Below are 26,911 nucleotides of genomic sequence, written 5' to 3' on the forward strand. Positions count from 1 at the left end.
CTGTAAATCATCTATTTAAGCTAATACATACATGTATGTAGCTATATGTCATCATCGATTTAACATCTGATCCCTCTTTAAAATTCAATTACAGTCAAGCTTGCCATAGCGACTCACTGATTTAAACGACTTCCTGTCGTATACGACCTTATTTTAGACCGCCCAACGTAACTCACTATATAAAGTCACTGAATTAAACGACTCCCTGTCTGACGCGACTAACGACCTTAACTTTAGCGTCCCGTTACATTTCTATGACCGAATTAAAAGACTTTTTCATTTTCACAAGAATTATGTTTTTCACACTTCTAGCTTTCAATTGACATTTGTCTGTCAAAATTGAGCGCCATAGTCTCGAATGTTTATCACCATTGCAAAAGGTTAATTGAGCATTGTCACTATTTTTAACCATAGCATTGAAATTGCTGTGTATTAAGATAGCAATACGTAGCTATTAGTCATTATAACTGTCCAAGTTTAAAAATAAATAATCTCATGATCTCATGATTACGTCGACGATTTACGAGTATGTATTTTGTAAATGAGTCACTATTTTGGTTACGTGCTACATATTATTATGCGATATTGGTTAAGACAGAAAACACTCTTATGTCTAGATAATGACCCCGTTGCTATCCCACACATATACTGTTAATATATGACGTAAATGTATGTGTTCCTAATATTATGTGTACGATCTTAATATTAATTATTTAATGAAAACGTAAGCTTAAAACAGACAAACATTAGAACTAAACATAAAAAACAACATACATACCGAGTCCTATCTTTCTATCAAAGACACTTGAAAAGGGATTTAATAAACACTTTTCTATCATTGAAACCATCAAATGTCATTTTTAAGCAAAAAAAGTACAACGCATTTAATTGTGCATTCGAGATAAAATACCGTATTTTATAAAACAGAAGTCATCATAATTATTATTCTCATCTTTAAATAGCTCAAAATACACTGAATTATCTGTTGGTTACCGTTGGTGAATCGAATTAAACATATGTTAATGTTATAGACTTTAGGTGATATTTGTTATTAAAACATGTATATGGGCGATCACGCAGATTGTTATTCAAAGCTTAGGCAAATAGCTAGAAATTAGATATATCTAACAACAGATGCATAAAATTAACTTGTGACCGTATTAGTCACCTCGCGAATAGATAGATTACTGTACAGCGTATCTCAGAAATTTCAAAAATGAATTTCAAACTAACATAATTGACATTATTTACATATAAGTTCATGCATTTTATTATACTCTTGGGTAATTTGGTTTGAGAACAAGCTAAATTGTCTTTATAATTATTGGTAAAATTCCCATGATTGTTTATCTATTTGTATTTAGGGGGAATGCGATCAAACAAATAATGTATAAAGGTTAGTGATTTGCTATAATGTTAAAATCTGGCACATTTGAAACCAGTTTAGTTACATGAAATCATGCCAATTATTTACCAAAATCTTTTACCTATTCAATCATTTGCTCCTTACTTATATGTATATTTATAATTATTTCTGATTTCTGTAACATACAAAGTAGTTTAGTTCAGTTGGACGAAATCCAGGCAGGTCATGCCATTTTTTTGTCATTTGACATAAAGAAATGTCAAACACATTTAAAACTAATAATGTAGAGTAATTTGATATTTGGGAAGTGCTGACTAGTGACCAACTATATATCTTTCATACGAAAGACCGGTAGGGCCATTTCACCTCCATGAATTCCCGATTTCATCTTCATGAATTCACAATTTAAACTTCGTGAATTCCCGTTTTCAACATACGGAATTCACGATTTCAGGTTCGAGAATTCACGAATTCAACTTTATGAATTCACAATTTCAATTTCACGAATTCACGATTTCAACTTCATGAATTCACGATTTCAACTTCATGAATTCACGATTTCAGCTTCACGAATTCACGATTTCAACTTCATGAATTCACGATTTCAACTTCACGAATTCAACTGCGTGAATGCATGATTTCAACTTCATGAATTCACGATTTCAACTTCGTGAATTCACGAGTTCAACTTCATGAATTCACGATTTCAACTTCACGAAGTTGAAATCATGAATTCATGAAGTTGAAGTCGTGAATTTGTGAAGTTGAAATCGGGAATTCATGAAGCTGAAATGTCCCAACCGGTCTTTCGTACTTTCAACTAGTGCAACAGTGTTAGAGTTCGATATAGTACGTATGTATATATATAATATTTGGTAATATCAACGCGAAACAACCGATTACTAATATTGCTATTTTGTTGGAAACATAGTAACTGTTGATGAAAAATGGATTTAATCGTAAGTCATTTTATTTCATATTTTAAATTGAAACAATCGAATTATATATGGTTGACAATTGCTGAACCGATTTAAGACATCGTTCGAATGATTTTGGCACATGTTTGATAATATTTTATTAGTCCCTTACCGGTTTACCGGAGGGGACTTTAGGTTTACCCTCCGTCCGTCTGTCTGTCTGTCCGTCCGCACAAACATTTTAGGTATATGAGCTAACTAACGGTACACTGGGACAAAAGAGAACAAAGGACTTCATTCCGTAAATAATAGTTAGCTCATAAGGAAACAATAGTTAGCCCACAAGGAAACAAAAGAAAAGAACAATAGAAATAGCTCATAAACCTGAAATATTGGTACGTCCGTCCGTCCGTCTGTCTGTCTGTCAGTCCGTCAGTCCACAAAAACTTGATCCCGCGATAACTTGAAAAGTACTGAAAATATTTTTATGAAACTTGATATATGGATAGATGGCAGTAAGTAGATTATGCAATTTTTTTTCTTTTTCTTTTCTTCCTATGTTGAAAATTCTGGTTGCTATGGCAACAAATAGGCAAAAAATATGGAAAATTTTACACATAAACTGGATCCAGTGATAACGCAAACAATACTGGAAATATTTTTATGAAACTTAAAATATAGGTAGATGGCAGTCTGGAGAATATGCACGTCTTTTTCTTTTCTTCCTATGTTGAAAATTCTGGTTGCTTTGGCAACAAATAGACTGAAAATATGGCACATTTTACACATAAACTGGACCCAGTGTTAACGCAAAAAGTAATAGAAATATTTTTATAACCTGACATATGGGTAGATTGCAGTCTGGAGATTATGCATGTCTAATCTTTTCTGCCTATTTTGAAAAGATATTGGTTGCTTTGGTAACAAATAGGCTTAAAACATGGCAAATATAACAATATTTGTGATTAGTCAAAAAGAGCTGACATTTTTTATGAAATTGCACCTTTAATTCAAGAGTTATCTCCTCTTTAAGAAATTTGCTTTTAATAAATGTTATATTTTGGTAACAGGGATTTTTCAAATATTAACTTTAGAGTTTCCTTCAGTCTGTCTGTCTGAGGAAAATATCAACATGTTGCTGAAAAGTAAGTTTTGACCAAAATATATTTTGCTGGCACATGAGATGTATAACTGTTCAAAATAGATACTCAATGTGCACATCAATCTCATTAAATATCGATGTTTAATTATAAGAACACATATTCTGGTCATGTAAACTAGGTATTACTTAGTCTAATTAAGTCAAGTGTTGGATTAAATATTACATAATATCGGATTTTATCATTGTTATCTAGACACATAAATATAACGTCACTTTCATGTTAATAACCTATCAAACCGAATCTGTAAAATTGTCTTGTTATTTTGTTGCTTCAAATGGTTCCGAGGGATCATCCTTTCCTGATTTTTTTAATTTAATTGGAAAAGACACTAGACAGAGTGGGCTTGTTTCCAGAATGGGGCAACTCGTGCGCAAGTGATGCATATCTGACAAAATGATTTAAAACTTTTGGCTATTACATGTATTATTTAAGTACCGTACACAAAAGACTTAATAATCATTCCGAAGTCTTATAGTTTCGATTAAATGAGATAACATGAAATTTAAGTCTAACGACTTTGCTTCCACACTGGCATATAATTGTATTTGTTAGTGATTTTATGTATTAATTTTAAGTATAATAAAACATTCTAGGCAGGAATGCGCTACATAAGCGTTTGGCTAGATTGTTAAATAGCATATTATTGAATTTGATTTATTTAATCTACTTTTCAATTTTTCCCGGTATTGCTAGTGAGAAAAAAAGGTATATAGTATGAAATCCTTATCTCCAAATTATACTCTAAACTATTTTCTGTACAAAGTATCATGGTTTGCCATGGTTTGCCATAAACCAGGAACACTATAAATATATAATTTAATTATTAGCGTTGTAAGCCTGTTAAAATACAATCAAAATATCGATCATATTTGAATCAATAGGAACATTGTATTTTTCCCCACAAAGTGTATGTACTTTGTGAATGAGACGTGCTACTTATTAATATGCGGTCCTGTAATATCGAGGTCATGACCCTGTTAAATAGTATTTGTCTATCCTATAGCTTTAGGAAACCGTAAACCTCTTTATTTCTTGATTTGATTGACAGGATTACAACCTTTACAATATGATATCAGTAAATATGATAGCCAAAATTTTAAATTACTATGTAATAATTTTAAAACAAATAAATGAAAGATATTGTGATAACGTGATTAAATGTATACTTTCATTTCAAGTAACAAATTGGAGCAAACATATGTCACAATTGATGCATAGCAACAACTTGTGAGCGTATTAGTTATCTCAAACATATGCTGTAAATATATGATGTTAATGCATGTTCCCTAATATAATGCGTAGGATTTTAATGGAAACTTAAGCTTACAAAAGTCAAACACTAGGGCAACACATTTAAAACGAACATATAGACCAAGTGTACTCTTTCTATCCTAAACACTAGAAAATGGAGTAAATAAACACGTTTCTATCATTCAAACCATCAAATGTTATTTCTAAACAAGAAAAATTACGACACAATTAATCGTGCATTCGAGATATAATACCACCTGCTCAAACTTAACACTAATAAAACAAAATTCATCATGTTCTCATCTCTACATAACTGAAAATACATTGAGTATCTGTTAGTTACTGTTGGTGATTCGAACATTAATTACACGTTAATGTTACAGAATTTAGGCGTTATTTTTTATTCAAACATGAATATTGGCGATCACGTTAATTCCCTTTGCAGATTGTTATGCACAGCTTAGGTATATAGCTATAAATTAGATATATCCAACAACAACTAATGCATTAAAACAAATCATCTTGTGACCGTATTAAACACCTTGCGCATAGATAGATTACGGAGTGGCACTACTGTAAAGCGTATTTCAAACATTTATCAAGGAACTGCAAATTGTTCAAGTCACTGCTTCTTGCATGATCGCCATAACGACGCTTTACGATCACATGATATCTCTTTTTAAACAACTTCTTTGGTTTCAAGTACAGTACAAATTTAAATTAAAATATTTACACATGCATACAAAGCTTTAAACAGTTAATCACCAGAACATATGTAAGAAATGTCATGTGTTTACAAATCAGAAACAAATCTGCAATCTCAAACTGGAACATTAGATATAAGTGATGTCATATCGGTGGCCGGCGATATGAAATATGCAGCTTGATCAACCATGCGCCGGGAGAGACCCGGTTGAAGCCCTATTTTCTTAAAAGACAACTTTATGTATGTTCCATTTTCACAATCAGACTTAGAAACTAAAATATTTGCATCTGAACATTTAGCCACAAATGATATAATGACAATCAGTTTATGAATAAGCATAAATGGTTTTCAGTAAAAGCTAAAATTATAGTCTGCCGACAAAGCAAGTAAAAAATGACATTTCATTAAGATTTATTCAAAACGCATGGGAAGTTGTGATTTGTGTTTATAGTTCTTTCGATAGTAGTTCAAGGATCTTTTGTTTCCTAACACTTAATATTGTAATGGACACCGCATAAAAATGAATGCAATCGACAATGTAAATGTAAAAAATAGCTTATATGTGCACAAAGATATAGGTTCCATAAACCGAACTGTGAACTGCTTAAGTACAATGTAAAATGATAAATTCATAGTTACATCACACCGCCAACTACGTAACTCTATAAATAAAGTACACGTATTCAGATAATACCGTATGCTCGCTTACCTTGCTCTTTACGAAACCATTTGCGTTCATTTGAATTGAAACACCCCTGCATTGTCACATACGGACCATTTTACCGCTTTTTGAGCTTTAATTGAACTAAATAGCATTTTAAACTCTCAGTAAACAATAAAGAATTTCTGTGGATTGTTTACGTATTTTGGTGGAACCGAACACATGATTAATGTATTCAAAGCTAAGACATTAATTAATTAATTTTTCTACTAACATGTTTCTGCATTTATCTTTATTTTGGCTTGATTGCTAAAAATGAATTTGAGATTTTTTAATGATTATTTGTATTAACACATGTTATAATTACTCATCTTTTTAAATACAACTTTATATAAACAAAGAATTTCCAAGGCAACTTCGTTGATACAACATCAATGCATTCATATTTTGAAATGCAAATCAGTACAGCAATAGAAAAATAACAACATGATTGATAAATAAGGATAATCCATTGTTTAAATTTCAGTTGTAAAGTTGTAACAATTTGTTGGATAAAACATAGTTGTAAACTTTAATCATAAAGGTTCAAGTGATATTTAAACTGATTCTAAATAATAGATAGATAACTTAATAAAAATGCGGTTATTTTGCGTAGTCAAAGGACAATGTTGTTGGAATGAACAAAGTAGGTTTTGATCACAATATGATTTAGACGAGCGCACGAGATGCTTAACTGTTCACAATTATATGGTGTGTTCACAGCAAACTCAGAAAATACATAAAGTGAGAGAAAGTATGTTTAATTTTGGGAACAAATATCTTTGTCATGTCAACGAGGTACTTAAATCAACTGCTGGAATAAATATCACATAATTTAGGAGATTAGTTACATCTATTATTGGACGATGAGATATACTTTACAATGATGTAGTCAGGAAATATTAATATACATGACATAGATACAACTTTAAAGTTTCTTTGCGTTTTCTCTTGTTCGTAAATATATCTAAATGGGGTGACCGTACATTAAACTGTATTCTTTTTGTTCTTTATACAATATATCTGGGTTGGCTATAAACCATGAATACTTTTAAATTGTTTGCTTATAATCCAATGACAATGAAATATTAAAAATGTTTAAAAATAGGATATCGATCCTAATGCAACAACAGGAATTTATTTTTAAATCGTGGAATGTTAAAACGCTTACGAGTATAAACTTTATGAATGTCGCACGGAAGTTAATTTCTATATTGGTCACGAGCTTATAATAGATGCGGTATAGATTTAGACCGAGTATATTTATTAGAAGCCGCGTGCACGCGGCGTCTAGTAGAAATGCATATGTCCATACAGCAATGGGGAGACTTTTAGACTTGATTTTGTGTATATTTTTGTTTTACAAAATCACACTAATTTATATTTGAATATCATATTCTTTTTATCATTATCTAATTTTATCTACATGATAAATAGCGTGCAAATGAGCCAGTCTATAGTCGATCGTTCTAAAACTTTACCGTTGAGAGAGGTAACGGCTTAGGCAGAGTCACTCACTTCATTTGTCCCGCCTCTGTTTAAGTTCGCCTTAAATTGTCACCAAATTCAATATGATGCTTCATATGCTAGCATTAAGTTTTCGTTGACGGGGCGGAAGGAAACCAGGACAACTTTGATCAATATCACTTGTCGAAACATTAAATTACAAATTACAAAGCCTAAACCACGCCCATTATCAGAGAGGCGGTTCTCCCTCAACCGATAAGAAAGTACGCCAAACACTTCTACTGTCAGTAAGGGGAGATCACTGCAGAAAAGTTCGTTCTCAAAATCATTCGAACATTTTGCGATTTGTACAAATATCTAAATGGACATATTTATGGGCACATTCTGTCTTGCATTTATTTTAGTTCACCAAACATTTCAATTTTACTTTTCGAATTTTCCAATTTATTTTGCTTCGACCAAACGTTTAAATCTCTGTCGCAACAGAAAAACATTTCAGAATTACAGACATGGCATTACTTTGTGAATTTATGCATTAGATTTTACTTTTTTACAAAAATATGCAACTAAATTATTATAACAACGAGCACATACCAAGGACATGGAGAAAAGTATTGTTTGTGCTTCGGATATTCAACTGTAATTATAGAGAACGATTTTTAATGCTTATTGACCGTTCGCATCATTTGGCGGCATCTTTGGTGTGCAGCATCAACATTTAACTTGTTAGTGACTGTATAATATTTAGATGATGACCGTGATATCATTGATTGATAAATAATCAAAATAATATAACATCAAATAATAAGATCTTTACATACTAGAAAGTTCATATGTGTGTTTGCTTTTTAACTTATTACAAGGTGGTCATTATCAATTAGATATAATTCAAATGTATGATAAAATAATTGTGATTAGAATGTGACTTTTTAATCTTTAATTAAGTAACAAGTTTTAAATATACAAAAGTAAACCGAACACTTTACATCATATGAGGGCAAAATGCTGATGATGAACTTTGTGACCGCCGTTAAAATTTTGTAGTTCGTCATGCTGCTGTCCATCAATAACTGTCAATTCAATTACAGCTGCTGTAAACTTATAAAGTAGATTATATATTTTTAATATTAAAATGGCTTCAAAAATCGTTTTAAATGCTGTGTTGCACTAAAGTTGCAACGAAGTTTGTCATATATTTCCTATTTTTGTATTAAAATTTAACCGGCCTCGACACTAGCCTTTTATGCAGCTGGTAATACAAACAATTTTGATATTTACTTGGTCGTTCTGGACGATATGTCGTCCTTCATTCGTCGTATTTTGTACTTAATGTTCTTTTTAAGACAAACATTCAGAGAAACATAACACTTACATTGTTGACGGAGATAAACAGCTGAAAAACAACAACAACAGCACAACATGCACACATACACACACTACAGTAACAAATATTTCTTAAAACATACATTTCATCTAATCAGAGACGTTGGGTTTCTACTATATAGTTATTAAGTATTCTGTTCCAATAAAAAACACAATTTTATGTCTTGAGTGACTTCATCCGTATACAAATAGTCTTCGGCGTACATTCTAATAGTAAATAAAATGCTGAATTTTCAATTTTTATCTTGAATAAGAATGGAGTAATGAGTTAAACATTTACAACATAAAGATAACGTTCATTGTAGGTTTTAGCATAATTGTTTTTTTATAAATTATATAACCTCCCTTTTGCTCGTTTGTTCGTATTCATTCTTTAAATAAAGTTTTTTTTAAATTTTAAAGAAATATTAAGTTTGGATAAATGTCTTTTTATATTTAAATACCCACATTTTACTTTACATTTTAGCAATTGAAGGATTTTACACCAATAAACATCAGTTTATACTCTGTTCAATTTTGAAAATATCATTATAGTGTTCAACCTTTCAAACATATATGAAATTTTCACCCTCTGCACCTTTCTTAATATAATTTATACATTTAGAAAATGTAAGTTCCCTCTGATTTCAGGACACAAAAAGGATATTTAAGTGCTTGGTTGCATCTGCAATTGTGCTTGAAGTTATACTTATGGCTCTTATCATAAAATGGTATGCTCTAAGACAAAGGCCAATGGAATCTACGCTATGTTTCAATGATGAGAGTCTAAAATCTGTTACATGGAAATCTGAAATTCTTCAGAATCTGACATTGGGATATGGCAAAGACACGAAACAGAAAGAGCATTGCTTTGAAACAGTTGAGGCGTTAAACGGTTTTGTTCGACAGGTAGGTGAAGATATGCTTTCGTGTTAGATTTTCAAAATTTTTGAATATTTTAGATAAAACGTCTTTGTTACAGGTTAACGATATCCAATGTATTACTAACTGCTTTTTCTAATTTGCTTTGATGTCTATTAGCAACTTATTGAACCTGCAATACGTTTATGTTTTAAAATTGCGTTTCGTAAACTGAACAAAGTTAGTAGATACTCCATGTTTTATCATTTTTTACTTACACAAATTTAAGCGTGTTCATGACGATCATGTAACATGAAGGTGATTAATATAGAAATTGAAAAGAAAAAAACCAATAAAAACAACCACCACCACACGCATGCAAGAGTTTTAATCTCTATTATAAAGTCATGGAACGGAAATTTGCTAAAACAACGTTTCCATACGCATTATGTTAATAGAATATATGCAATTCATAAAAATCAATATCAAATATTTTTATACTTGTATGGTATATTCTTCTTAAAGGGAGACACAGGCAAAATGTTCATTTCTTCGTTTTGAATTTTTCATTCACTAATCTGTAAATGTCCTCAAACTGAATACACTTGGCAATCACAGGAACAATTTTTTTTCCTTATAAGGATAAAATGGTGTTTTGTTTTAACTTGACCCACGTGGGTAAGGTTAGAGCGTAAATATTTCACATTTGTCGTCACAGTCACGTCACAGTGAACTCTGGAAACGTTAAAGTCGTCAAATGAATGAATTAGGTTTGTTTCAATCATACAATATCCACAATATCTGTTATTGTAACTTCCAGTTATTGTTCAAGTTAGTTTTAAAACAACTCGGTGATTCTGTCGGCGGCGATATTTCGTCCAACATATATAGATATATTTATGCTTCAAACCAAAAATAAATGGAATTTATACAGAAATTCATGCTGGGACTTTTACAAATGTCATTTTAGCGTGATTTGAGTAAATAAGATAGTTTATATCTTTGTAATTAATTCCTTTAAAGAGGCCTTTAATATGTCAAATCACCAAATCAAGCGAAGTTTCAAAGGTAATCACTTACATGGAAACAATTAACGGAAACATGTGGTAAGCAGTAACAAAAATTGTGCTTCTCACAGTAAGAAGCTCTCTTATACGGAATAATCGTACATTCACTTCGATAAGCGTTCAGGAATAAGACATATTTCTTCATCTTGGTTAACCAACATTCTAAAATAGCCGTTCAGAACGTTGCGATTTTATAAAAAAAAGAAGAAGAAATAAACCAACAAATTGCCTATTTCCTTTATACATATAAATATTGTAACTGATTGTAATTTAATTATCTTTTTACAGCTGATGATATTCAAGTTTGATACGGATATTAGTCCAGGTTCGTCATATCTTTACACTATATTTTAACACTTGATTATTTTCGTTATAATTTCTACTGTAAGTTTCAAATCTAGATCATGGTCGAAATTTTCGTTTGATTATAAATAATGAAACATCTCATAGCGTGTTTTACCAGTCGAAAAGTCGTACTTTTCTGCTAAAATCCTCGCACTAAGAGCTATGTGCTTTAATATCGATATTCCGGAGTCTTGGAAAACGGCCGCCTAATTGTTTTATAACATTATTGGACGTCTACTACTTTATTACACTTCTCAAACAATATGATTCAAAAACTAAGAAACAAGTAATAGAGTAGGTTAAGCCGATCTTATCATTACAAATTCACCACGATAAAAAACAAAAGAAAACATTTCTAAAGATCTATCTCTGATTTAAAAAAAATATTAATGCATTAAAGTTAGATTTTAGTGTATACAAAATTTATGTATTAACTTTTGACAAACAAGCAATTCTTGTACTTGGAAAACGGGTCACATACATCATAGTATACAGCATCAAAATGTTAATTTATGTGACATGCTATATTCGTGACAGAAGTATAATTAATTAAGTCAGTTAGTTATTTCCAATAAAGTCCAGCTGGAATGGATTAACCGAATATCAATCATAAAAAGAGCACCTTTGATACTGACGTAATCGTACGTAATATCATATCTTTTTTTAAGCATTTTGCTGATCAAAGATGTTAGAGCCGAATACCACATATATATCTATAACATTCACATCATTGCTGTGTATGACACTGTGCAGCCATTACATACATGTATAAATCTATTAATTTAAACAGAAACAAGTTTGTGAGTGTACAGATTAATGTTCCTCTTCATAAACTATGTGCGTCCAGTATCGATAGCATAATCATTTAGCAATCTTTAATGGCGAAGAGATTAAACACATGCATTTACAATGAAAATTACATAACTACGTGATTTACTTTTAATCATAAGAATGGATTAATATTTCTTATCAAAACATATCAATTGTTTATTGCTAAGCAATATAAATGCATTGCCACGAGGCACTCTGTCTTAGTAAGATTTCAATATACAACATGTCCTTTGAGCGGCAAACAGGAAGACACGTTTTTGAATGGGGATATTACTAGTAGTGTCCAAATTTCGTCTTTGATCTCGACAACGTGACATCAATTATAGTACCGCGAAAATGTACAGTGTTCGCGCTATACAAATATTCGGAAAAAGGAAGTCACGAAAGCCAATGCATGGCATTTTTTACGATTAAGTTTTATTACGCCATATCCATTTAAAGACCATAAACTTAAACTTTAGTCCTAACCACAAACCCTCCGGAAAATATTCAAAAGCTTTTTAAAGCCACAGCAAACCAAACAATAACACTTTGACATACTTATTATCACGTATGTCATAGAAATAACCGAAATGCTATTTAAATTACTAAAAACTTTTACAGAAAAAACACACATAAAAAGAAAAAAATACCCGGTGAATTCAGTTTTGATTTCGGTATTTTTACATCACACTCGTAAATGAAAAAAAAATCACTCTGAAATTCCGCTGAAAGTAATGTCTTATCACTAAGGTTTTTGTTCTTTTTCAAACATGTTTGATACTTTCATTTCTATTAGACTAAGTATAATCCGTCCTGCGATATACGTAGTTAGTAAATGATTTTGAAGAAGTCCTTTTTCGTAACAACTGAAGATTTTAAAAATAAAACTTATTGTTAATAGTACAATAATAAGAATTTTGAATTTATATAATTCCCCTTTTTGTCAATATTACAGAACATCGAACGATTAACTTTACCATCTTTAACAAAACAGTATCAACAGAATTACCTGCTTTATTGCACCTCAATGACATAAAGACGGATGAAACTTCAGGTTTGTTAATATGTATATTTTTCTTTTTGTAAACGTTTAACGATAAATTTTATTTAAGAAAATCAATACTTTGCAGTTGCTGTCAAATCAATCTAGGATTTTAAATAGAATGATATACCTATTTGAATTTGTTTGTGTTTGGTTTGTTTTTCAGTAAAACAAGACAAACAATCAAAGTTATTTTGGAAATCTGCCATAACGCAAGGAGATGGACTCGACTATTTTGAGGAAGAGGGAGTTATTGATATACAGAAGTCAGGATACTATCATGTCACTACACATTTGACAGTCATGAAAGATAGCAAAACCATTTCAGCCGATGATGAACTAGCTTCACATCAGGTTATCCGCATCTCAGATAAAACAGATAAAGAATCAGTTTTACTAGAAAACATTAGCGCCCAATGTCATATGGCTGTCAACCAATATGAACAAACAAGTTACATGGCTGCAGCTTTTAAACTTGAGAAAAGCGATAGGATTTTTGTGACCTTCTCTCACCCGTACAAAATTGTATCTGGTAATGGAGGACATTATTTCAGTATTGTTGAGATATAAATATTTTGCCTTTGTTATTAATACATATCTCAAAGTAACTATATTGTATATACTAATAGCATGATAACATGATCGAACTATGCACATTTTAATTGAATGTGTTTAATTTAGTTATCATTAACGAAAACAGGAAAAACGGATGAGGACATGTCAAATGCCTGTTATATTAACAGTCTTGTTACATGGCTGCAGCTTTGAAAACAAATGAAAATAACGATTGGACGGAAACATTTTGAGACTAACAGTCAGGTTTAATCATTAAAGTTTTTACAGCATTGCTTATGTTGATGACTGTTCCAAGGCGGCGACCTCTCTGTTTTTTAAGATGTATATCATGTGTATTGCTACATGCTTTTTGTATTAACACTGTTTTTATTTCTCCGTGTATTTTTTCGTCCGCGTCCCAAAATGTTTCAAAAGTTTGCCCGCCCTCTACTCCATGTTCACATATCCTACACCGTTGTCATTAAATTGCCTCGCTCTTGTGTCCTCTCCTGTTTGGTTTTGTACTTTGTATTTGATAGAACATATTTTGACGATGGTTATATTTCAAATTTATTACTACAATATTTTTTGTTTTACTTTGATACGGATAACGGTATCCATTCGGAATATTTAAATATAACGGCTATACAACAAAATCCCTATGTTATAAATATCATTTTTTGAGGCAAATATATCAAATCAATTTCGGTAAACATCACATTAGAAATAGGCATTCAAAATACAGTTTGTGAAGACTGAACGAAAGGAAAACATTTGAAGAGAATTCGAACATTTGAGGAATCAGCCAGACACCAAATTGATAATAATTAATATATGATGATCAGTTCAGCTAATCTTACTAAACAAACACAAATACAGATACTGTAAAACATGTTGATATTTCAGAGAAGCAGAAAAAGAAAACAAAATGCTGCATAATGAAAACAGAATGTTAGAAAAAGACAAAGACACTTTGGAAAAGAAATAATTCTCGTGAAATATCAAAAGATCTAGAGGCTTAATATGAAAAACAAAATAACTGATATTTCAGGGGTTGATTTTTAGTATAAACAGCATTCATTCTTTAGCGTAACGTTATAACTAACCTGATATTATTTTCATTTTGATTTTAATATTTTGATTTTAAATTTCTTGTACAGCACTTAGCGAGAAATTCAGACGATACATGCGATGAGCGTACGGAACCTTTTGACAAAGATAAACCATAATATCGTTTGACGGTGATGAAACTTCATGAGAAATAAATTCTTTATATTAAATTGCAGATGAACATGACTGATCTGATAGTGTTAAACATATTAAACCCATTGTGAGATGTATAATTAAAATGCTAGCCAAAAAGAAATATCCCGTTTTGAATCAGTCGTCAGTTACACGTTTTCATTTAATGCAAATTTTTGTATCATTTGATTATTTTCTCTCATAACATTTTGAAAGGAAATAATACATCCCAGGATGATCAAATTTAAATGGTCGTTTATACTTATTTATGTACAAACCATGCACATATATCATGTATATAAAATTTAGTTTGACAATGAGTGAGAAACAATGTTTCTTTATTCCAAAAAGTAAAGGATGCAATAAGTAAACTACGAAATAACTTTAACATGATAATGTATAAACAATATTAATATAAACAGTATTCAAGATTGTGATTAAATTGTGATTCAATGAGAGGTATCATAAATTTAGATTACTTGAGAAGTATCAGAGCATAAAAAATATAAGATAATTAAAAAGGGGTATTGCAAATTTGTTGTGTTTCACACTCATTGTGACAAAAAGCAATAATCTCTGCTTAAATGAATCTGAGGTCTAAACCCTTTTTAAACTATGACAATCCCATCAGGTACTATAAGGAACTAAACAATTGACAGCATAGGTCAGATATATACCTTAAAGGACACCTGTATGCAAAATTAAAAAAGAACTTCACCGTACGGTAATCAAGTTATGGCCACGTTTCCTTATTTAAGTTTGGATGCTAGAAGGACCGTTTTTAGAAATAAGGATCCCTTAGATAATCTACAATTTCATTTTTATGAAACATGTTTTCCCATTATATTTTGATTATAAACGATATGTAACATTCAGCTTACAATCCACGCAAGCAAAATTATTGTTTCTAATCAAAATTTACGAAATATGTATAAAAATATCACCCTACCCACCCTTTTTAATACGTGTTTGACCAGTATCCTACTTTGAGAGTCTAATTAAATAATCCCTTAAATTTACTATTATGAGTGCCTTTTTTCAAAATTTCCCTATTTTTTTCAAATTAAAAAGTATATTGGATGATCTTGTTAAATATTAAAAACTTTTACCGCCTGATTTTGTTTTGACTGTACTTTGAAAATATGTTACAATATTTAGCATTATTTAGCCAATAAATACCTATATTAATTAAATAATTAAAATAAAACACTTTTTTTTCTTCCCAAGACGTATATGAGACAAAAAATAATGTTAAAAGGAAAAAAAAAAGAGAAAAAATTACTCTTCTTGGGGTTGAACCCATAGTCTTCTAGCCTATTTGAATACTCTTCAAAGCGGAGGTATTGCAAAATGATGGTCATACCTTAAATGTATTTCTGCTATTAACGTCATAAAACTGTGATAAGCCTTATACATGCACATGCAATATTTACATTGCAATCTACCTTAATTAACTTAGCCATGAGAAGTTTTAACGAAATTAAAAGTTAGTAGTGTTAAAAACAACTATATTGTATTTCATTGGTTTTCTTAGATTTTCTTTGCCGATGTACGTTTGAAAGACATTTTGATTTTCTATTTTTTTTCATAGACATTTTTGTTCTCAGCATTGTTTTCAGAGAAGGTTGTTAATCAAATGTCTACAAATTATATAATTATGTCAAAAAGCATACACCTTATATTCCAAAAACGAATTTATCTGTTGGACAGAATTACTAAACCCGTGCTCAAGTCTAAATTTTTTTCATAAGAAAGCATGTTTCCTTATTTGACCTCTTGAATTATATTGTATATGCTCGATTGTGTTTAAATTTGAAGAAGTAGATTCAAATTGTAGGGATTGAATGGCAAAACACAAAAAGAGGTACCCGCAGTGAAGATGCGGGTCAAACGACGTTCCGTTCCAGCTGGTCATTGCTTCAGAATGTACTTTTATAACAACATGATGTGAATAATATCGTAAAGCAGGTCCTGGTCGCCATTTCAATAATTTAGAAAAAAAAAAAACATTGTCGGTCAAACTTTTCATAAACGTTTAATTTATTATAAATTAAGTTAATGATAAGCAAACAAAGTGAAATTCTGTCTTAGATGAGCCAATTTAATTTATATTCATACGCAATTCATAAAGCATTTTTACCCCACTTCGTTGAAATGAGTTCTGAACTTGCAAAAAGGCCCAGAGCTTATATTTATATTTATGTAAATGAGTAGCCACTGTGTCACATTAACATGTGTACTCGTATACTCCTATGTGGTATCTAGTTTCTTTACCCTTTTTAAGCAAACGAAATACAAGATTGATATAAAAGCTTACACTGTGGAAATATAAACCTATTAATGGTTTCGATATAAGTCGGATAAAGTTATCTTTTCGTAGAAAACATTTAATTTGTGCTTAATCATTTTCGGAGTTAAGTTGTAATCAAGGTTTAGGAGTTTGCCAAATACTCTAAACTATAAAAACTTATATACAAGGGTGCATCAATACATTCGTAAACTAATTCAATAGCGGGGAAATGATTCCATTCAAGTACCTAAAATGATAACTCCTTCTCAAAGCAACGTACCATGCAGACCTTGTCCAATCTCTCGACCAATGACTCGGCCACGTGATGTAGCCCGTCACGAGACATCTCCCGAGGCTGTCTGTCCACGGTACACCTCAGTTCTTCTCTTTACTCAAATTTCAAATTTGTACCACGAAGACTGTTTTTGAAAGTTTGAAACTGCCAGAAGACACAAATTGATAGGTCCTGGCTGTAGGGTGGGTACAGTAACAGTTCGACGTCGACTTTTTCGAGTGTATCCATGACAACGTGACTTGAATGGCTCGGCGCGTTGTCGTAATGTAATATAAATCCGGACCTAAGTAGATGTTGGCGCTTTCTCCTTATTGCCGCCACGAGTTCCGTTCTAAGTAATTGTGCATAATAGTTCCCAGTCACTATCGTTTTCGAAGGAACAAAGTGGTTTAGCACTACCCCGTATGTATCACAGAATATAATGGCCATAACCTTCCCGGCTGACTTGGAAATTATCGCTTTTGAAGGGGAAGGCGAGGAAGGATGCTTCCAGACAGAACTCTGGTTAAAAAAGTGAATCCACATCCATCACATGTAATTACTCTTTTTAGACAGTAATCGCCTTCTTCACGATACCTCCTGTAGTACTTCTGACACTAAATTAATTTTTACAGGTTCATTTGATTTGGAAACTGGTGTGATTTGAATATCAATGGATATTAACGAATTCATATTATAAGTGAAAACCTTAACCCTTTTGTCATAATTATATGTAATAGCCTGTAATTTAAACTCACACTTGTATATGACTGAGTACGGGATGAACTATTACACACCATTTGTTATTTTCTTTGTACAGATTCGAAAGAAAGGGTGAAACGTAATAAATCTGTTTCTATACATTAGAGATAGCGCTACTTCAGAAAAGAAGACAACAAAATGGGATTAATGACAGAAACTCTTGTCTTCACGAGAAACAAATGTGACTACTTGATGTAAGAACCGTTTCCCATCACGAAATACTACTGTAACATCTGTTACTTATTTCAAAATATTAAGTGTCCGTCGTATTTCATTATTGCGCATAAGAAATTATTTGTGTGTTTCATTGTTTATTTGGTTACATACTTAAAAACGAAATCTTCTTATGATAAAAAAAATAAAAAAGACTAAACAACAAGATGACAAAGTGAACATTAAATGAATTGCTTTGACAACTATGAAAAAATGATTTTGAAATTGATTTTTTACAAATTCTATTGCATCGAAAATCATTTTCTTTCCAGGCCAATGATATTTTAAAAACAATAAAATATTACCGGCATTATTTAAACAATGATTACAATTTTGTACTGCTGGTAAATGAGCGTTTGAGAGAACTATCAATTAAAAAAAAACCTTATTCAATGACTTTTATCAAGTTAACAGATCAGTAAAATTACCCACAAGCTTGGCATGCTTAAAAATAAAAGGCATTTCCCTCACAATAACAGCCATATTTCTCTTAACTTTTCACGATGTCGTAGTCTCGGATTTGCTAAGCAGAACGGTGCAGTATAAAACATATAATTGATAATGACAAACACGACAACATAATTGCGTAGCTGCACATTCCAAAACATTCATACATAATGTATGGAGGAAAATTGTACTTTATTTTTCTACTAAATGTCATTATATGATCTACAAGTTACAATTATAACAAAGATGAGAAGCTTTAACATTATTTCACCATAATGATTGTAATGTGAATAATGCTTGACAGTATTCAGTTGTAAATTGTAGTTTACGATACGTCTATGTATTACTGATGTAGTTATAGAAAGACTAACTCTGACAGAAAGTGAACAATTGCGTTAGAATAGATGAATCTACATGACATTAAAAACTCCAATGTCTGAACCTTATCAAGAAAAAGAAGTTTTACATACAATTGTCCTAAGTTTTAAAAAATGTTTTCGCCAGTTCTTAATTTTCATGGCATTGTATTAAAATAGATAAAACCGATTGAAATAACCGCTAAGAATACACTGGTAAACGTTACTATTGATTATGTAAAATAAGTTATTAGCAAGAGCCCAGTTTTGATCGAAACAAACTGACATTAAGCTCATATAAAAAAACTTCAAGTTGAAGTCATCTGATTTTAAATACATATTAATTGACGATGTCTGGTAAAAATAACGATTGAAATTTATTTCAGGCTTTCCTCAGATTTTATAATATAGCGTTATTATTAATGCAATCAAGTTTTCTCATGTAACAATAATCATTTCTGAACAAAATGTTTGATTCATCTTGAAATACTTTTCTAACATCATTATCATTTTGTATCAATTTGACATGAAATAATTACTAATGATTTCACGCAACACGTTGTGTGTTCTTCAGTATTCCAACTTTAATGTTTTACGCGACCTTAAGCTTACATTGTGTAAGTCACATTATGTAAATAGTTTTATTACTTCTTATACTTTATGAGTTTTCAGTTATGTTCTCATTTCTAGATCTCAATAAATATGACCATTATAATATATTCACAATAACGAATATAAAATGACGAAATGTGCTAGTTCTGTTGAATCTTAATAATGCTTTGCTTTTGAAGTATATTTATGCTAATAAAGCTGATGGAATTAAATAAACTGTCAATACATTTAGGGACATTTATTTTGATGACACTCCTTTATTTGAATTACATGCTACAAGAGGACTACTAACAACAACGATAAGGCATCAAAATTGATAGATCCGAACTAACACACAGCTTATATATTATTATAACATAAAATTAACAAATTTTATATTTTAAATTGACACCTTTACGGGAACACGATAGCAAAAATGTCTTTTGTTGATCAGTTATATTGCAATTTAATCTAACTAGTATTGTCAACTTTAAGTAACACGGAGTAACACTGAGCGATACCGTCTTTATTGTAATCAATTCTTAAAAAAAGACTTTTTCAATGACATATTTCACTTCATCTTCGTCCACCAAGGCCAAAAAGCTTAAGAAACATGAAGTTGAATTTCTTACAAAGACCAACTTGTGCACGTCAAACGGATAGCTTTGCAAAAGATAAATTAAGAAATATTTTCAGAAATAAATTAAAATCATATTGTTGTGAGATTTTTGCCCGAATTGAGTGAAAAGCGTTAAACGCAATTTTGGGTCATTCTTCACAATTAGAATTCAGGAAAACAAACGAAGCAAGCTACTTATCTGAAAGATAACGTACAGGTTATTGGTATATATCAACATCAAATGAAACATTTTTATCGAAAATCTTTTCCAGACTCCATGTCAGAAAACCTCAATAGAGTCCCTTAAGATGAAAGGATATTACATACACATATTGTCATAATGGAGAAAAAAGCTAGATAATTACACTTTAAACGAAAATGATGATAAATAACGTAATATATTGAAAATAAAATTAATCTTATCTGAAAGTGAAGCATGTCTTGGTTATAACAAGCAATTTCAAAATGCATTGACATGCATGATATGAAGTAAGTGAAAGAAAGACATCGCTATAAAATTTACTATCAGCAAGATATGATTTATTAATACCATAACTGTAAGAATAAGAATAAGTATTTTATTGAGGAAAAGATAGCCATTACAATTTCGGTTTTAAAATATCGTAAATTTAAGGGTTTGATTTTCAGTATATCCATCATTCGTTCTGTAACGTATAACTACACTGACAAAATTTATATAAATTTTGATAGATTTAACATTGCTTGTACGAGCTCTTAGCGAATTGTTCAGACAATGAATACAAGAATATTTTGACAAAACGTTTTATAATCTAAAATGACGGTGATGAAGCTTTATGAAAAAGTTATAAAAACAATTAAGAGACTAACAAAGCATTGGATCATTTGTCATTTACAGGATTTTATTTAATGCAAAGTTCAGTATCATTCAAGTTCTTTTCTCATTATTCTTTGAAAAGAATAGTACATTCTAGAATGATCAACCTTAAATGGTCGTTTATACGTATGTATGTGCAAACCATACACATATATTCAGATATAGTTTGACAATGAGTGAAAGAAAGGTTTTTATTCGATAAAGTTAACAATAAAAAAATCAAATAACTTTAACATGATAATGTTTTATTACAAACAACATTAATATAAACATTATTCAAAATTGTAATAATATTGTGATCTTATTAAGGTGCTGTAAATTACATAACTTGAGAAACATTAGGGTATGGGGAATATAAGGAGAACACAACGAGTGTTGCAATGAAAACAGCTATGCAGATTTTGTTGTTTTTTTACAAGCAAGAATCCCAGCCTTAATAAATCTAATGTCTTCTTAAATGAAGTTTTACAATTGACGTCATAAAAACGTGTTAACCCTTATACATCCACGTACAATATTTACATTTCAATCTTACTTAATTAACTTAGCCATGTGAGGTTCAAATTCTAAAGGCAGATGTGTGTTTATTTAGCCAAGGTGTAAGTTAGAAGTGTTCGTTTAGAAGAGCAATATATTGTATTTTATTGATTAGCTAAGATGTTTTTTGGCTGCTGTACATTTGATAGACATTTTCTTTTATTTCCATAGACATTTATTGTTCTCAGCACTGTTTTAGAGAAGGTTGTTAATAAACTGTCTAAAAATTATGTCATTATGTCAGAAAGCATAAACCATATATTAAAAAAACCGAGTTATTCAACTCGTAATAATGTCCACATTTCTTTAATAAGAAAGCATGTTTTATCATCATTTTGAATTTTGTTAAATATGTGCGATGTTCTTTGAATTTAAATTTAGTCGATTCAAATTACCAGGTGTTGAAATGGTGAACCAAAAACGAAGCTACCAACAGCGAATTTAGGTCAATCGACTTTCGATTCCAGTAGTTCCTGGCTTTATAATGTGCTTCTATAACGCAACATGATGTTAATAATACCGTAAAACAGTCCTAATTATTAAAAAAGAACAGTTGTATTAATAGATTCGGACAATTTTTTAATTATGTTTATTATATTAACTAGAGTTAAGCGATAATCAAATCAGAGTGAAATTCCGTCTTGGATGAGCCAATGTCATTTTATATCCATACGCAATTCATACAGCATTTTTATCCCACTTCAGTGAAATGAGTTTAAACTTTTGAGCTTGCAAAAAAAATGATAAGAGGTCATTTTTCATTGAGTAAACAATAAAAAACCTGTAACATAGCCTATGCCATTTTGCCGCATTTGAACCTTTCTTTTTAAAAGCAAATGAAAAACAGGATTGATATGTAAAAGCTGATACTGTGGAAAAATTGAACTCAATAAAATTATCTTTTCCATCTTTTTAAATGCGGGTAAAGTTATCCATTTGCAAATTACATTTAATAATTAAATTATTACCATATATGTGTGCTTAACAATATTTGTTATGAAGAAGCAATCAAGATTTTAGAAGTTTGCCCAAATGCTAAAAACTTAAAATAACTGTATACATGAACACTATGCCACTGTGATGTTTGGACAAATTAAAGAATGTCTTCATAAATTTTTAGGATGAACACTTGGTATTGCTATAATCAGAAAAACAGTTAATGTTTTGTCGTTTAACATTATCATGTCATGTAAGATTTGTACTTTTCCGACATAATGTGGCGAAGGAATCATAAACACTGTATTACCTTTTTCATAAAAAAAAGCATACTAATGTGAGGTATAGAAGTCATAATATTTTCTTATAAAAAACTCAGATATAGCCAAATTGCCATACCAAACATCGCGTAAATGTTTGTTGCGCCATGTTTAGTGTTAAAATCTAATGTATATCGGTGTGCGAGGTATACCGAAATGATAGGAAATCGATATCAATTATGTAAATCAAAATTTTGTTCGCATTAAAATATCTTAAGATTGTCTCTAATTTACATCAGCAGCACTAGACAGCTGTGTGTTTTTTAAGGGATGGGATGTGTTTACGGTAACATACATTGATGAAATGCCTTCATTTTAAATATAACCACTGGTAGAAAATGTTGTTTGTCATTTTAAAACTGTCTGTGATATCCGGGCTTCACAAAACATGTTCCTCTTTCTATTTGGAATAAAGTTATGTAATATATGTGCATGCAATCGGTAGTCTATTGCTCTCTGTAGCGGCTAAAAAACACAAAGCAACTTACGCATATATTCACTAATCAAAAAATCAATGTCAATTTCTCTTCAAAACTTACGTCATATTTTTGTAATTTGCCGTTTTAGACACACTTCGTTAATTCTTATTTTCTCAATTTAAGCTTATTGACAACTTAATAACTTGCAAAAGGATTACATATATGAAAGTGAATGCGGGCAAAAGAAAACCTTAAATAGTTAATAATTACATTTCGTTTACTTGTATAACAAAAAGATACGGACAATATTAACGTTGTCTTTTCATCAGAGAAAAACAAAACTAATCAATATCAACCCATATACCAAACTCGATGATGTTGATTATATTATACTAAGTATACAATATTCTATTTTCGGTACTAGTCTACTATGTTATTATGTTTAAACATAAGAACGAACTTATCACATTGGTATTGATTAACGCCAGCATTCAACGTTATTGCAATAAAAATAACATCTTTATCAAATTACAAAGGGGTGTAAACGTAACGTGATTGTTATTTTAACGGATTGAATAAGACGCTCCGTGCTTTCTGGCTTCTGAAATCAAACGAAAACTATTATTCAAACAATAAAGCCTTACTTTTCAGAAGTAATAGAATAATTCGCAAATCAGATAATTTTAGGACATACAATATACATATTTAAAACAAAATGTGAAAATACATAAAACATAAGGCATATCCATTCTTCTATTTTCTTTGAGTATAAGTTGAAGCATGCAAAAATTGAAATACTAAAAAATACTTCACTTTCTTAAATCTGTATTTAAATTGATATTTTATATGAATTGCCACAGCTTTCATTTTACATTGCATGTCTTAGATTTGCAAACGGTAAACGCTAAGGAAGAAAACTTGTCTAAATTTTAGTTTCACATTTTATATTGCATCATTTAATTAAAATTTTTGACTTTATAAGACTTGTGAAAGTTTTAATATTTATAAGAGTCAATGTTTCATGTATCTATCGATCCCAGTCTACTTTGAATAAAGAAGCAGAAAATAAAGACAATAATTAGTACACAGTTAATAACACCCACTACACATGAATTGGTTTTGACTGAAGAGCATATACCATACCACGAACCTTTACTTCTTTACAACAATATATACACTCACAAAGTAACGAAGTAAGTTCTGATTTTTGTGAACAATTAAAAATGAAGAAACTCTGTTTAGATGTTTTGATCAAAGATCCATGCAATTGGCACAGATATCGACATTAAATATTCATTCATCTCGACATTCGACATTCGAGATGTCACTGTTGAGCTGGTATGGGAAACTAGCAAGATATTGAGCAAAACATTCAGCTTTGCATTCGGTTAATCATTGTTGAGTTGGGATGTAAAGCTGACTGACATTCAGCACAACATCGTTAACTTTGTCTTCTTTTTTTTGAATGTCGAGCTGGGGTGTGAAGCTGGCTAGACATTCAGCACAACATTCAACACGACATTCGTTTTTGTCTTCTTTTTGAATGTCAAGCTTTGATGTGAAGCTGGTTAGACATTCAGCACAACATTCAGCTCGACATTCATTTGTTGTTTTTTTAATGCCGAGCTGGGATGTGAAGAAGGGTAGACATTCAGCACGACATTCATCTCGACATTCGTTTTTTTTTTCTATTTGAATGTGGAGCTTGAATGTGAAGTTGGCTAGACATACAGCACAACATTCAGCTTGACATTCGTTTTTTTGTCTTATTCGACTTCCAGACGGGACAGCTCTTAAAACTATTTTGTCACAATACAAATATTTATAGTATGTTTACAATTAGAATCAAACCAGTACATTTTTTGTTTGATTTCATGCTAAATGTTTGACCATGTACATTGTAGTTGGACAGATATATCAAAAATAACTTTAGATAAAAATCTTGAAACAATGTGATCCCTCGGAAGCATTAATCACAACAAAAAATAAGAGCATTGCAGACTCGGTTTGATTTAGTTTGTACATGAGAGATAATGAATACGTGCAACATCCCTCACACCCCTAGCACCGGCTTGAGTGGTACCCAATTCTCAACACTTAATAGTGCTGGCATCAATGATCCCGAAGGACCAGAAAAATATAACAACACTGAAGTGAAGTGAAGTACGGGGCAACATTTTACAGCTGCCACACAGCACTTGACACCTGCTGTTGTGAAGTATAAAAATCTGGAAACAATGTGATCCCTCGGAAGCATTAATTACAACAATCAATAAAAAGTCATCAATAGACGAGACAAAATAACATCTCATTCCTCAGCCTCGAGATTTGTATAAAATTGTTTATTTTCCACAAGGGTATTATCCAATAAATGATGATCATTTTCTTCCCATACAACTTAAATATTAAGTTTATACATCCAACTGATACAAAAACATATAATATTATCACATTGTAATCCAAATTCAATCGGTCACTGATCTGAAAACTCATTTAACTCATCACCATTTATGCTAGAAATAAAATGAAAAAAAAACAAAAAAAAAAAAAAACACTTCATCAATAAAAGTTGAAAACCTTTTGCTTAGGCAATTTCAAGTTATACAGAATTGAAGAATATAATATTCACCCTTATTACACACATGTGTTTGCTTAGAGTGACATTATGCTCAATTTATCTTTGTCACGTTGAGCTGAATAGATTATATATTTTTTCATAAAATTTACTGTTATAATGGTGATTGACCAACAGTGAATATTGGAAAATGTTTAGGATAAAATATTAATTTGCCTAAAATATAAAAAAGACTGCCCAACTCTTTTTATAAATTGAACGTCACAGGTAAATTTCGATGGATATTTGTAGAAATTTCTTTGGGCCATATGTGTTATTATTACTTCATGAAAAGTGAATTATAATATTGAAAACATTATGGCAAAATGTAAAACGTATTTTGACTTTAACCCGTTTACTCACTATATACCCTAAGATGGAAATAAGGTCACTTTAATATACTATTGTAGCAGTAAACACTATCATGTAAGTGTTAAGTGCATGTATAAGGCACAGCGCAAATTTCATTTATTTATCATTTTAGAAAATAAGACCATACAATTTTTTACCAACAGACTGAATTGTTAAGACGCTTTTCGTTAAATTTGCAGTCACATAAAATATGATAAACAAGATCAACAAGGAAAGGCGGCATTCAATGAACGCAACCCCAACACGACCAAGCAACAAGAACCAGTGGCAAGGAGCCCAGGCAGACCGCAAACAAAAACAGGACAGGGCACTAGGCAGACAAGATTTTTGAAGATTCTTTACGGAGAATCTTGGTACCATTTCTGAATGAATTCAAAAATAACACTTTAAATTAGTCCTATCCGACAAAAAACACATTTTTGATCTCTAAACAGTCACTTGTTTAATT

At 30.9% G+C, this 26,911-nt stretch overlaps 1 protein-coding gene across 1 annotated transcript in view; it reads left to right on the top strand.

Annotated features, from left to right (window-relative positions):
• LOC132737394 (uncharacterized) overlaps positions 1 to 14,138 on the top strand; it is a 143,490-nt gene extending 129,352 nt beyond the window's left edge. The window contains exon 5 of the mRNA XM_060724673.1: positions 13,273 to 14,138. Within this exon, the coding sequence (XP_060580656.1) occupies positions 13,273 to 13,630 (358 nt within the window). The 3' untranslated portion in view covers positions 13,631 to 14,138. The remainder of the gene's footprint in view (positions 1 to 13,272) is intronic.
• Positions 14,139 to 26,911: the final 12,773 nt, after the last annotated feature.

Source organism: Ruditapes philippinarum, unplaced genomic scaffold (genome assembly GCF_026571515.1).
Source record: "Ruditapes philippinarum isolate M1 unplaced genomic scaffold, ASM2657151v2 ctg423_1_1_1_1, whole genome shotgun sequence".
NCBI classification, from domain to species: Eukaryota; Metazoa; Mollusca; class Bivalvia; order Venerida; family Veneridae; genus Ruditapes; species Ruditapes philippinarum.